Source organism: Schistocerca serialis, chromosome 2 (genome assembly GCF_023864345.2).
Source record: "Schistocerca serialis cubense isolate TAMUIC-IGC-003099 chromosome 2, iqSchSeri2.2, whole genome shotgun sequence".
NCBI classification, from domain to species: domain Eukaryota; kingdom Metazoa; phylum Arthropoda; class Insecta; order Orthoptera; family Acrididae; genus Schistocerca; species Schistocerca serialis.
Window position 1 is genome coordinate 40,817,334 of NC_064639.1, and position 15,203 is coordinate 40,832,536.

At 43.9% G+C, this 15,203-nt stretch overlaps 1 protein-coding gene across 1 annotated transcript in view; it reads left to right on the forward strand.

Moving 5' to 3' along the window:
* Window positions 1–15,203, forward strand: part of LOC126455426 (PDF receptor-like) — a 403,957-nt gene that overhangs the window by 339,836 nt on the left and 48,918 nt on the right. The window contains exons 8-9 of the mRNA XM_050091176.1: window positions 13,353–13,473; window positions 15,095–15,164. Coding sequence (XP_049947133.1) covers window positions 13,353–13,473; window positions 15,095–15,164 — 191 coding nt within the window. The remainder of the gene's footprint in view (window positions 1–13,352; window positions 13,474–15,094; window positions 15,165–15,203) is intronic.

Genomic DNA, 15,203 nt, shown 5'->3' on the forward strand with positions numbered 1-15,203 from the left:
ATTATTCCACTCTCGAACAGAGCGTGACAAGGAGAACACCTTTATCATTCCTAGCGAGCTCTGAGTTTCCTTTTTTATTATGACGATTGCATCTCCCTATGAAGATCGCATTCGGAAGAGAACGTTATACCCTCTTAATACTATCTGGTACGGATCCCACACCGCTCAGCAGTGTTTCAAAAGACGACGGACAAGCGAAGTGTGTAGACAGTCTCTTTAGCAGATCGGTTGCGATTTCTACGTGCTCTGCCAATAAATATCAGTCTTTGGTTCGCCTTCCACAACATTTTCTATGCGTGCTTTCCAATTTAAGTTGTTCGTGATTGTAATTCCGAGGTATTTAACTGAATTTATGGCCTTTAGATTTGATTGATTTACCGTGTATCCGAAATTTAACAGATTCCTTTTAGCACTCACGTGGATGACCTCACACTTTCATTTATTTAGAGTTAATTGCCAATCTTCGCACCGAACAGATATCTTTTCTAAATCGTTTTGCAATTTCTTTTGATCTTAGGATGACTTAACTAGACGATGAAGGACAGCATCATCTGCATACAACCTAAGACGACTGGTGAGATTGTCTCCTAAATCGTTACATAGTTAGATGTCTCCGCAATATAGTTTCTTCCAGGAATGTTAGTCATGCAAGTTTTGCTGGAGAACTTCTGTGGAGTTTGGAAGGTCGGAGACCAGGTACACGTGGAATTGAAGCTGTGAGGAGGGGTTGTCAGACGTGATTGGGCAAGACAGTCGGTAGAGCACTTCTCAGCACAATGCAAAAGCTGCGATTTGGAGTCCCGATCCGGCACAAATTTTATTCTGCTAGGAAGTTCCATCTCAGCGCACATTCCGTTGCAGAGTTAACATTTCATTCTGAAAATTAATACTTCTTTTGAACATAAACTTACTAGACACTGAATAATAGCGCAAACTGATAACTGTTTTCTGAAAGCGAAATGTAACCCCTTTTCGCTAACCAAGGAAATCACTTCATACAAGAGGAATGTCTGTCAACGTAGTAAATTTCGGAATCTGCAGTGTGTAGGAGGGGAATGACTTTTGTCTCTGTCCTGTATTGCTACCAGGTCAGGAACCAACCACCAACAGCAGCTATGGTAGAAATGATAAATGGAAGTAACAGCGTTACGTGAGAGACAGTTATAAGAATGGTGAGTAGAAATGTGTTACTTCTTCTTCTTTTTCTCCTCATTCTCCACCTCTTCCTCCTCCTCCTTCTCCTCCTCCCTCTTCTTCTTCTTCTTCTTCTTCACTTCAAGTATTAGAAAATTTGCCTGTTACGGTACTTTATCTGGTCTATGGTCTTCCCATATTTTTTCTTCCACTGCTTTTGTATTTCAGAGCCTTTGTCGCAGATCTTTCTCCACCCATGATATCTACACGTCCCTTCAGTGTTCTCCTATTTTCTTTTATTTTCTCGTTAGTTTATATATTCCTAAATACCTCCTAGTATGTTAATTTCATTCTCCAACTTCCATTGTACTACTTTCTACTCTTCTTAGAAATCTCATTTGTTGAGCCTGTATTCTACGTTCGTCGTGTCTTGTTATTGTTCATGCTTCACTTCCATGAAAAATTGGTAGGTGCTGCTACTGTTTTATAAGAGTTTAGCTAGGTTCCTTTCCTGGCTTTATTCTGCAAAATTTTAACGATAGAATAAATTTATTTAATTTTTGGTCCACGTCATGTTAATTACTTGTAGAAATGAGTACGACCAGATGGGACATAAATAGCTTCAACGTTAATTCCTTCACTAATTACTATCGGGCATCAGTTGACCAGTTAGCTGTAATACAACAATTGTTTGTAACCTGCTATTGGTGCCAGTCGGAAAATATCTTATCGTCAAAGCCATCAAGTCCTGAGGAACTACCAAGCTGTCCCGATATGTGTTGTTGAGATCTAGGGAACATAACGATAGAGCTACGATGATAGATAGTGTTAACAAAGACTTGGGTTCGAGATCGAGCTATTGTTTATGCTTGAATCCGAAGCAGTGTACTCTTTTGTTTCTCGAAGCAAACACTGTAGCTTAACGGGTTCAACTGCTGCCCGTTATGAGTGGAGGAGTTAGCAAACCAACACAATTGAATCTCCTTTTATACCATTTGGGTCTTTCAGGTGACGGGTCCCTACAAGAATATGCACTTAGTAATCCGGATGGTGAGACTGCACGTTAGGTAACAATGTATTCACATAGCGTTCTACTGGCAGGACTTACCGTACAGCTAACCTTTTAGGCCGGTTCGCACTAGACCAGTAATTTAGGCGAGTGGCGGCCCGATACAGTAACTTGAGCAGTAGCCCCCACCCCATCTCCGTTACCACTGGCGCGCCACTGGACAGGCGTGAATAGCATCACAATGTTAAGTAGCGCCCATTATTGTCTGTGTTCGTTCTGCTCTCACTTTTCGTTTCTTGTAGATCAGCAACGTTGGAGTCCTTACGTCGAACAGGAGTGCTTGTGGGACGTGAAATGCTCACTGTAAAAAGTAAAGTTGCAAACAATGTCGCTATCATAGAGATGGAAAGCACGACAGGAATACGGGGGTTCCAGGAGAGAGTTTTTCGTCTGAAAAAAACTGCGTTTGATATGTTCGGAAAACATGTTGCACTCTAGCTCATATCTCCCTTGTAGGCGGGGGAACACATGCAGCTCTTCCTATCTTTCTTTTTATTTCTTCTTAAATTCAACTAAATTTTTATATTTCCATTTCCAATTCATGCAATATATTTTGATAAAGTATAACGCTGCTAAATAAACAAAAAAAAGGCAGAAATGAATAAGAATCCCGCCTCCAAGTGGAGGGACACTTACAACGGTATGATCGATCGGCTGCGCGCGCCTGATGAAACTCCTCCTCAGATCCACTCATGTCCCATACACCGATCATAGCGGCCAAGAAGCAATAAATGATCCACTGTAAGCAAACAGGTCATAGGTCGGTAAAAATAAGCAACAGGTGAAGCAACAGGTAGGGTTATGATCTGTTTGGTACACAATATGGTGATCCCCCCTAGTGGTGGTTATACCTGGTCGACTTCAGCGTTGACGACGAATATGCCTGCCCTAACGTTCCCAGTCCAGTATCGGATCAGTGTCACTGCCGAAAGCCCCACAACTGTAGATACTGCATGAATCGACTATCCGGCCAAACATGTCCTTTATTCATCCTGCCAGGTGTGATAACAACACGAAACACGAACAAACACTAATGTATTCTGGTAGCTCTTCTACGTACCCCATCACTTATGTACCTGCTGCTGGTGTGTACCTGTTCTTTGTTACACAGACAACCGACCATACCTTCTTAATGGTTCACTTCCTTGCCAGGCACTCATCTCGAGGAATATCCTGATTAACAACCAAAAGTCTGCTGGAAAAACACATCATTTACTGGCGAGAACTGTTAAGCCCAAAAACTTTTTATAGTCGACCTACACATGCGAAACACATTAGTTAATCTTTCTAACAGGTTGTACAAAGACGCTGTCGCTATCGAGAACATACACTCCTGGAAATTGAAATAAGAACACCGTGAATTCATTGTCCCAGGAAGGGGAAACTTTATTGACACATTCCTGGGGTCAGATTCATCACATGATCACACTGACAGAACCACAGGCACATAGACACAGGCAACAGAGCATGCACAATGTCGGCACTAGTACAGTGTATATCCACCTTTCGCAGCAATGCAGGCTGCTATTCTCCCATGGAGACGATCGTAGAGATGCTGGATGTAGTCCTGTGGAACGGCTTGCCATGCCATTTCCACCTGGCGCCTCAGTTGGACCAGCGTTCGTGCTGGACGTGCAGACCGCGTGAGACGACGCTTCATCCAGTCCCAAACATGCTCAATGGGGGACAGATCCGGAGATCTTGCTGGCCAGGGTAGTTGACTTACACCTTCTAGAGCACGTTGGGTGGCACGGGATACATGCGGACGTGCATTGTCCTTTTGGAACAGCAAGTTCCCTTGCCGGTCTAGGAATGGTAGAACGATGGGTTCGATGACGGTTTGGATGTACCGTGCACTATTCAGTGTCCCCTCGACGATCACCAGTGGTGTACGGCCAGTGTAGGAGATCGCTCCCCACACCATGATGCCGGGTGTTGGCCCTGTGTGCCTCGGTCGTATGCAGTCCTGATTGTGGCGCTCGCCTGCACGGCGCCAAACACGCATACGACCATCATTGGCACCAAGGCAGAAGCGACTCTCATCGCTGAAGACGACACGTCTCCATTCGTCCCTCCATTCACACCTGTCGCGACACCACTGGAGGCGGGCTGCACGATGTTGGGGCGTGAGCGGAAGACGGCCTAACGGTTTGCGGAACCGTAGCCCAGCTTCATGGAGACGGTTGCGAATGGTCCTCGACGATACCCCAGGAGCAACAGTGTCCCTAATTTGCTGGGAAGTGGCGGTGCGGTCCCCTACGGCACTGCGTAGGATCCTACGGTCTTGGCGTGCATCCGTGCGTCGCTGCGGTCCGGTCCCAGGTCGACGGGCACGTGCACCTTCCGCCGACCACTGGCGACAACATCGATGTACTGTGGAGACCTCACGCCCCACGTGTTGAGCAATTCAGCGGTACGTCCACCCGGCCTCCCGCATGCCCACTATACGCCCTCGCTCAAAGTCCGTCAACTGCACATACGGTTCACGTCCACGCTGTCGCGGCATGCTACCAGTGTTAAAGACTGCGATGGAGCTCCGTATGCCACGGCAAATTGGCTGACACTGACGGCGGCGGTGCACAAATGCTGCGCAGCTAGCGCCATTCGACGGCCAACACCGCGGTTCCTGGTGTGTCCGCTGTGCCGTGCGTGTGATCATTGCTTGTACAGCCCTCTCGCAGTGTCCGGAGCAAGTATGGTGGGTCTGACACACCGGTGTCAATGCGTTCTTTTTTCCATTTCCAGGAGTGTATTTCATGTTCACAGAAGTATGTATTGATATAATTTTTAACACAAAGGAATCTTAAATGGCTTTCAGGATTGCAGACGGGTACTGTCTGCGACAAGCGCCGATATTGCAGAGCTAAAATAGTCTTCGCTTTCAAGTGAAACAATAAATCACAGTATAATGCAACATAAACACTCAGTACGCAAGAAAAGCAAAATATGCTTGGAATTTTGCACTGTCTGTAGTCAAATAACACAAAGATAGAGTTATTGATAGTTAAGAGCCCATAGGTAGTTACTATTACACTTTAGACAACAGCCGATCGGGTGGCCGAGCGGTTCTAGGCGCTACAGTCTGGAATCGCGCGACTGCTACGGCCGCAGGTTCGAATCCTGCCTCGGGCATGGATGTATGTGATGTCCTCAGGTTAGTTAGGTTTAAGTAGTTCTAAGTTCTAGGGGACTGATGACCTCAGAAGTGCTCAGAGCCATTTGAACCATTTAGACAACATCTTAAGTTAATTGTCTTTGGTTGCGAGTTGATGCTAGCTGTTTGCGGAATATGATGGCTTTCAGTCCTTGGTTAGTTTTACCCCCTCAATTGTTGGTTCATGTTGGCCTTGACAGCGATCTCTGGCTTCATTTATTTCCTGAAAATGACGGAGTGTGCGCCTGTCGAAACGTAGGCGGTTGTCGAGGGCGATGCGGAGCTGCCTTTCCGTACGTTATTTGTGTTTCGCGTTCCTTTCATAATTTATTCCATTTTTAATCTCACGATGGCACTGTCTGATTGCTCTTACTCTACCAAATTAAAATTGCGTTCATACTCGAGGGAGGAAGGGAGGAAGGTATTTTGTTTTATTTTTCTTTACATACAGCATTCTCTCTCACATAGCCATAATGGTCTCGTTTTCCCGCATTGTCCATTTAGTTTGGAAGCATGAGTGATTGGCTGGAATGCTTTGTAGAAGCCACAGAAGTCTCTTAACTTACTATCCTGAGAAGCAGTACGAACTTTTACAATTTCGCTTTTCACGTAATTTTTGTACTGCGAAGACATTTCCCTGAACGGACTTTGGTGAATCACAGGCCTTCCCGCCTCGTTCGGGCTGTCTGCTAAACAAGCCAGTAGCTCTAGCGGCTTTTCTGCTCGTCCTCACTAGTCAGTGGAATGGGGACCGCCTCCCTTTCCTAAAATATTCCATCTCAGCTCTGAACAGGGGACAGAATTTGACTTTGTGTTGCAGCCTTTGGTCAGTAAGCACGTGTGTTGCTAGTGGACACAAAACTAAGTAAGTCGTTATGTGTTTAAGTTAGGAAGTCAGTAAAGCCCTATCTTGAACCGTTGTAAATTCTTTGCATATTTTTCTACTTATTTCGTGTGAAATTGATTTGCCTTCGAGGCGCATAGGACTTTGCGCTTGTGCCTCGTCCGTTATTTGGACACACTGGGCATCTACGCTAAGTAGCGCCATTCGTACTTATTTTGGTCAGTGAATCGCTAGTGATTTTTTACCTGTTTTTTAGTTTGTGTGTTACATGAATATTTCCGAGTGAATAATTTTTTTTTTTTTTTTTGGGAGATTGGGGAGGGCTGGCAGTGGCACAGTCCCCCGCTCTTCAGCCAAGCGGTTTAACAAAATGCATGAAATGGGAATGCTTACAAAAAAATACAGGTGAATAAAAGGGGGACATGTAGATGATAAGAGTTAAAATACACACTAATATAGGGAAATGCACAGGGGGACAGTTAACAGGAACACAGCTGTCACTTCTTGTGCACTTAAAATAACTGTAGTTAAAAGTCGGCCACAGGAGAGAATCACATGAACAATCATGGACTATATACAGGCCGAGCACACAATTTAAAACCACATCACTTGATGACACTGTATAATTGCACCTAACACAACACTAGCTCAGACCACATGATAATGAATAAAAATCCGGGGAGAATCTGCCAGGGGTGTGTGACAAGGGAGAAGGGAAAAGGAGGTGAGAATGAGGGGAGAGAAATGGGGACGAGGTGGGGGGCACGCCACAGGGGGGTCCGAGGAGGGAAGGGACAGGAGAGGAAAACAGCTGAGATGGTGGTGCAGGGACTTGGGGAGTGGAGGGATGGAGGAGAATCCAATCTGGGAGAAGGAGGGGATAGGAAAAGGGGAACCCTGGGGTGGAGGGGGGGGGGGACAAAACAAGTTTACAGTTGGAAGGAAGGGTAGATGTCACTGTGAAGTTCAACATCTGGGAGGGGGAGGCCATGTGGCGAGTGTGTGATTCGTTTGTATAGTGGAGTTAACTGATAAATATTCTAGTTCGAGTTAACAATATTAACTTTCTTTTCAAATGATTCGAGAATCGAATAAGGAATTTGCGCTAAAGTTATGTAAAGATGGGGATGTGAGGCCACATTGTTCTGTTAACAGTCCAGCAGCGAATTCTCCTATCAGTATACGAGGGGTACCTAAAAGAAAACGGAATATCATACCTGTGGGCGTAGTTATTGTAGTATGTTTTTCTGCCGCTAGGCGTGTATAGAGCAACTCATTGCCACTACAGTGACACCCGTATTGTCGACATGGCTTGTTCTGTTCAACTGTAGCGATTGGTTTTGTTAGTGCCATTTTGTCCTTGCGTTTTTTATGATGGAATGTCTAACTGACCAAAGTGAAGCAGTAAAATTTTGTTTTCTACTAGGTAAAAATGCTGCTGAAACTGTTCTAGTGTTGGAAACGGCTTACCAAGATGACGGCGTGGGTAAAACTCAATTGTACGTGAGATTTGCTCGGTTTAAAAATTGCGACATGTCGATTGATGACAAACCTCATTCTGGACGTCCATCAACTGCCCAGTCGACGAAAATATTGAAAAAATTCCAGAGCTTGTGCTCACAGACCGTCGATAGACAACTGTCAGAGATTAGTGTGTTATTTTGCAGGTCGGTTCAGAGAATTTTAACGGAAGATTTGTGAATGAAAAGGGTTCGTGCCAACGCACCTGCACACACAGCCATCTCTGTTAGTTTTTGGCTAAAAATGGCGAGGTTCCACTGTCCCACGCATCTTACCGTCTGACCTGGCTCCGTGCGACTTTTTATTATTTCAACGCATTAAAAGGGGCGCGAAAGCACACCGATTTGACAACACTGAAGAAGTCAAGAAAAAACGAGGGGGTAACTGTCAGCTTTTTCTAAAGATGAGTATAAAAAAATGTTTCTGACAGTGGAAGCACCGGTGCGACAAATTTATAAGTTGTAATGGAGAGTATTTTGAAAGGGATAAGTTCGTTTCGTAAACAATTGAAAATATATACCCTTAAAAAATATTTCTAGTTTTTTTGGACACCCCCTCGTAGTTTGCATGCTTATTATTTCCAGTTATTTGCAAGCACTGTCGTAATTTGCTTTCTGCAACGGTGAAGCTCCCACACTTTCTTTTTCCCATATCATTATCTTTACCTTATTCGTTGTTGAGAAATATTCCATTGCTGAGATGTTGTCAAGCCAATCAGATCAGTTTAAACTGTGAGGTATTTGTTTTGTAAATAAAAACCGTCTTTTCATGCTGCAGTGTTTTATATTTCTCCCAGATACATTTCGTTTTTTCACTTCAAGGCATCATCAGTGATACAGATTTTTTCGATACATGTTGTTTGTAGATTGTAAAACAGTTCGCGTCTCGTTTCTTAAGTAACTAAGCGATTACTTATAGTTTTTAGTTGGCTTATAGGTTTTAGTTGGCATCTGGGATTCCTTTCATCTGGTTACATGCTGGAGGTCGCATTACAGCTCTGTTTGCGAAACATAAACATGTTTTCTTGTTCGGAAATTTCTTTTTCCTACTTTTCATCTTGTCTGCCCTTATTGTTGTAATAAATTATCAGACTTCTGTCACTAATTATACATATTTTATCGTAAAGAGTGATTTCAAGACGTAAGTGCCGTGAGTTCGCTATGTGTCTCATCCTGTTTTTTATTTTTTGTTTGCGTACGTGTGTGTGTGTGTGTGTGTGTGTGTGTGTGTGTGTGTGTGTGTGTGTGTAAGCGAGATAGAGAGAGACAGAGATAGAGAGACAGAGAGAGAGAGAGAGAGAGTATATGTACATATAATTTTTTGTGGGGTGCAGGTGTTAGTGGTTATTTGTAGATTGTTGAATATGAATGTAATAGCTCTAAGAGAATGATTGAAAGCGTTGGTTTACATGTTTTGTGGAGAGGTTGATGGACAATTGAGTGGAAAGGGATTGGGTGAATTTATTATTATTGTTATGAAAGTCCTCTCTTGTAGTGGTACTCTATTATTTCACAAAATAAATATTTCTGTGCTTGCTGCAGGGGAAGGCCATGCAAACAAATTCGTTAAATTGTGAGAGTTTAGAGTGAATTCCAATAACTATTTATGCTTTTTGTATTCAAAACTAAAATACTTTGTGTAATAAATGTCATGAATCTTCTTTTTAACTGTCATACCATCTCCCCAAGCCTGCTTAACGTTTGAGAATTTTCTAACCACTTGTAACGATTTTTATAATACTTTTAAGTAAATTAAGGAAAATTAAATCATGTCGTCGTACGATCGGTCGGATCTTGCGTTGCCAATGCGTACTGCGTATTATTTGAGGAATTAGATTCTTGACAGGGCTTAATTTCATCTCTGATTCTGCACGACCTCTGCACATGGGTGAATTACTTATCATTTTGGTCACATAAAATTACCGTAGTTTAATAGCCGCACTAAACCAAAATCCATTTAATGCTGTGAAAGAGAGTGCGTTATTAGGAGATTGATAATGAGATATATTATTAGGCGTGTATTCCAACGTTTACGTAGAATTCGGTATCCCTTTCCTGTTGATGTTATTATATTTGGTTTGTGGGGCGCTCAACTGTTCGGTCATCAGCGCCCGTACAAAGTTCCAGTTTTTAAACAGTCCAATTTTTTACATAGTCAGGCGAGGCACTGTCAAGAATGATGATGATGACGAAATGATGATGACAATGCAAACCTCCAGTCCACGGGCACAGAAAGTACTCAACCTGGCTGGGAATCGAACCCGGGACCCAGTGGTCTAGCGGTAGGATCGCTAGCCACTAAACCACGAGTAGCGGACCGTTTTCTATTGATCAAGACCGTCCTATAAATGCAACCTGTCCTAGAAATCCCATAATGCGGCTTCTCATTACCTGACATCTCTTTTAGCACTTCTGTATGTGCATGAGTCAACTGAGAATGATCTGGTGGTTTTAGGAAACAGAGGTCATGTGAGACATAGTTGGTCCTTTTTGTGGATGATCTACAACAGGCTCTAGATACCGGCTCCCTGGTAGATGCCCTATTTCTCGACTTTCGAAAGGCGTTCGACTCAGTTCCGCACTGACGCTTGCTCTCAAAAGTCCGCGCTTACGGTCAATCTGATGACATATGCGGTTGGATAGAGGGTTTTGTAACAGGAGGAGAGTAGTATGTCGTCCTGAATGGGGAGACTTCAACAGAAACAAGCGCAACATCAGGTGTGCCTCAGGGCAGCGTAACAGTTCCGCTGCTTTTTACGATTTACATAAACGACCTGGTTGAGTGTATTGACAGCGGCATTAGACTGTTTTCCAATGATGCTGTAGTCTACAGGAAAGTATTATCACACGAAAGTTGTGATCAATGAGGATTTGCAGAAAATAAATGCGTGGTGTAATGACTGGCAGTTATCTCTCAATATTAGTAAGTGTAACCTACTGCGTATAACGAAGCGAAAATCCCCATTAATGTACGAGTACAAAATAAATGCCCAGTCTGTGGAAGCGGTAACATCCGTCAAGTATCTGGGTGTGACTGTTCGAAATGATCTCAAATGGAACGATCAGGTTAATCAAGTAACGGGTAAGGCGAACTCAAGATTGCGGTTTATTGGTCGAATCCTGAAGCGATGCAGTCCTTCAACAAAGGAAAATGATTACGATACTTCCGTTCGTCTAGTATTAGAGTATTATTTGTGTGTATGGGACCCTTACCAGTTGGGTCTGATTCAGGAGATTGCGAAGGTCCAAAGAAGAGCGGCAAGGTTCGTGACTGATAAATTCAGCCATCGCGAGAGCGTTACAAATCTCATAGAAAGTTTGAAGAGGGACACACTTCCAGATAAACGACGCGCTTAACGGAAGGGGCTGGTCACTAAATCCGATCTGGGCCGAGTATGTAGAGCATATATTATCACCACCAACTTTCAAGTCGGGCAATTATCACCATTCAAATATAAGAGAAATTAGAGCTCGTACTGAGGCGTTCGGATAGTCGTTTTTCCCTCGCGCGATCCGCGTGTGGAACAGAGGGGTGGGGGATATGACTTTGGCGCTAATTCTGCCCTTCGCCACACACCGCTTGGTCGATAGCGGAGTATACAGGGTGGTCCATTGATCGTGACCGGGCCAAATATCTCACGAAATAAGCGTCAAACGAAAAAACTACAAAGAACGAAACTTGTCTAGCTTGAAGGGGGAAACCAGATGGCGCTATGGTTGGCCCGCTAGATGGCGCTGCCATAGGAGAGATGGATATCAACTGCGTTTTTAAAAATAGGAACCCCCATTTTTATTACATATTCTTGTAGTACATAAAGAAATACGAAACTTTTAGCTGGATAAATTTTATTTCGCTTTGTGATAGATGGCGCTGTAGTAGTCACAGACATACGGCTCACAAATTTAGACGAACGGTTTGTAACAGGTAGGTTTCCCTAAATTAAAATACAGAATGTAGGTACGTTTGAACATTTTATTTCCGTTGTTCTAATGTGATACATGTGCCTTTGTGAACTTATCATTTCTCAGAACGCATGCTGTTACAGCGTGATTACCTGTGAATACCACATTAATGCAATAAATGCTCAAAATGCTGTCCGTCAACCTCAATGCATTTGGCAATACGTGTAACGACATTCCTATCAACAGCGAGTAGTTCGCCTTCCATAATGTTCGCACAAGCATTGACAATGCGCTAACGCATGATGTCAGACGTTGTCGATAGATCACGATGGCAAACACCCTTCAACTTTCTCCACAGAAAGGAATCCGGGGACGTCAGATCCGGTGAACGCGCGGGCTATGGTGTGGTGCTTCGACGACCAATCCCCCTGTCATGAAATGTGCTATTCAATACCGCTTCAACGGCACGCGAGCTATGTGCCGGACATCCATCATGTTGGAAGTACATCGCCATTCTGTCATGCTGTGAAACATCTTGTAGTAACATCGGTAGAACATTACGTAGGAAATCAGCATACATTGCACCATTTAGATTGCCATCGATAAAATGGGGACAATTATCCTTCCTCCCATTATGCCGCACCATACATTATCCCCGCCAAGGTCGCTGATGTTCCACTTGTCGCAGCCATCGTGGATTTTCCATTGCCCAATAGTGCATATTATGCCGGTTTGCGTTACCGCTGTTGGTGAATGACGCTTCGTCGCTAAATAGAACGCGTGCAAAAAATGTGTCATCGTCCCGTAGTTTCTCTTGTGCCCAGTGATAGAACTGTACACGACGTTCAAAGTCGTCGCCATGCAATTCCTGGTGCATAGAAATATGGAACGGGTGCAATCTATGTTGATGTAGAATTCTCAACACCGACGTTTTTGAATTCCCGATTCTCGCGCAGTTTGTCTGCTACTGATGTGCGGATTAGCCGCGACAGCAGCTAAAACACCTACTTGGGCATCATCATTTGTTGCAGGTCGTGGTTGACGTTTCACATGTGGCTGAACACTTCCTGTTTCCTTAAATAACGTAACTATCCGGCGAACGGTCCGGACAATTGGATGATGTCGTCCAGGATACCGAGCAGCATACCTAGCACACGCCCGTTGGGCATTTTGATCACAATAGCCACAAATCAAAACGATATCGACCTTTTCCGCAATTGGTAAACGGTCCATTTTAACACGGGTAATGTATCACGAAGTAAATGCTGTCCACACTGGCGGAATGTTACGTGATACCACGCACTTATACGATTGTGACTATTACAGCGCCATGTATCACAAAGCGAAAAAAGTGGTCCAAGTAAAACATTCATATTTCTTTACGTACTACACGAATATGTAATAAAAAATGGGGTTCCTATTTAAAAACAACGCAGTTGAGATCCGTTTGACCTATGGCAGCACCAACCATAGCGACATCTGGTTTCCGCCCTCAAGTCAGACGAGTTTCGTTCTTTGTAGTTTTTTCGTTTCACGCTTATTTCGTGAGATATTTGGCCCGGTCATTATCAATGGATGACCCTGAATATGCAGATGTAGAAACTAGTCTTGAAAGTGAAGGTCATATCGTAGCAACAGCAATACGATGACTAATGATAATGTTCTCCAAACTTATACTGAACGGCAACAGATATCTGTCACCGCCTGCACTGCTTGTGTTTGTTCCAGTGACGGTCTTCCAGGAGGGGTCCTACCTGGTGGCCTACTCGCTGCTGGGCTGGGGCGTGCCGGTGCTGATGACCGCGGCGTGGGCCGTCACCACAGCCGTCCGGTACGGCGGCTCCAACAGGTAAGCACACACACACACACACACACACACACACACACACACACACACACACACACACACACACAAAACTTCCTGCCCGCTGCGAGTGGTACCACAACAGTAACAGCCGAAGTACTCCTCGTACCTTCCGAACTTCGCAAAAGTACAGCTACCTGACTTGCAGCTAGAAATCATGGAAGAACGGTAGGAGATGTGGTACGGGAGGAAGTGAAGCTGTGAGGACGGGTCGTGAGTCATGCACGGGTAGCTCAGTTGGCAGAAGACTTTCCCGTGAAAGGCAATGATTCCCCGGATTTGAGTTCCGGTCCGGCAGAGTTTAAACCTGTCAGGAACTTTCAAATGCAATTCTTTCTTGTTCGTAAGTTGCATCAGCACGTTGCAGCAGACAGTTTTTGCAGACACTTGTCTATTGTGATTATGAACGCATCTGGGAGCAGGCGTTGTTATTATTATGAGGTTTCAGTCACCTGTAGACACTGCAACAGCTTTCATACGACTAGGAACTGTGACAGAAATCAGTTTAGATTAATTCCTGTTATTTTCTTGTGGTATTATGAACAGATTTCACATCTCCAGTATAATATCGGATCTCTGTTCACATTTTACTTGACTCAGATCACGTGGTGACCTGAATCTGTTTCTATGCAACGCATCTGTAAACTCAAGTGACTTACAAGTAACCCTTTATAATCACGGCGACGTTTTCTGGGAATGTGTAAGACCACTTCTTTTGTGGATCTGAGGTGCTGTTTGGAAGGAATGTGAGATACACAAGTCGATGTGTATTCGTCGTTACCACGCTGAAGTTGTATAACTAATCTGCTGACAAATTCTACTATTCATCTATCGCATTTGGGTTTAGCGTATTCATTAACTCACACCTTTTCCTGGAATAATCCTCATGTACTTTCAGGAGATGCGGTGGCTCTTGCATTTTTGTTGGATTTCGTTTAGGTTTACGCACCACATGCGGTCGCCACTGAGGTTTCCTGTTTTAGAAACTGTTTTCAGCAAACAAGGTAATTTGACTCTGATGCTCTTATTCTGAGATTGTGTGTGCTACACACGTAACTAGCCGAGACAGGAGCGTGGCCTAAGGTAGTTAAAATGTGTAAGAACATTCGGAGCTCATCACGATTGACAATAGGTCACTATAGGAAACATAATAAATCGCCACGAATGTAATTTCTTGGCATCACTTACGGAATAAGAGGTCACCCATACTACAAATACACAGCCTTATGACAGGCAGTTTGTCTGGCGCCACAAAGGCTGTTCATGGCATTAGCCACTCAGACCTGAATATTGAGCAAGTGTATTTTTAGTCGCCTACAAGTAGTAGTTTCCGAAGCTGAATGTCTTTACGTTGAAAGCAAATCGCGACCGCTTCACTCATGACTAAACACCTGCGAAACGTTCTGTTTAAGAAAGAGCGTCATACATGTAATATTTTTAGAGCTACATATTTCTATGTTTGATAGTGAGTATTTCTTTCCATACATCGGTATGATGCCAATTATGTATTAAAATCGGGCGAATTAGGATTAATCTTTAAATATTTTCGAACCAGAACCTGCAGGCTACAGAGCAGAGAAGAACCCCACTTCATACTTTGTTTCAGGTGCTGGTGGGGCTACAACCTCACGCCATACTTCTGGATTCTGGAGGGTCCACGCCTTGGCGTTATAGTGGTGAGTATAGAGTTTAGTACGACACTAACACGTTTTACT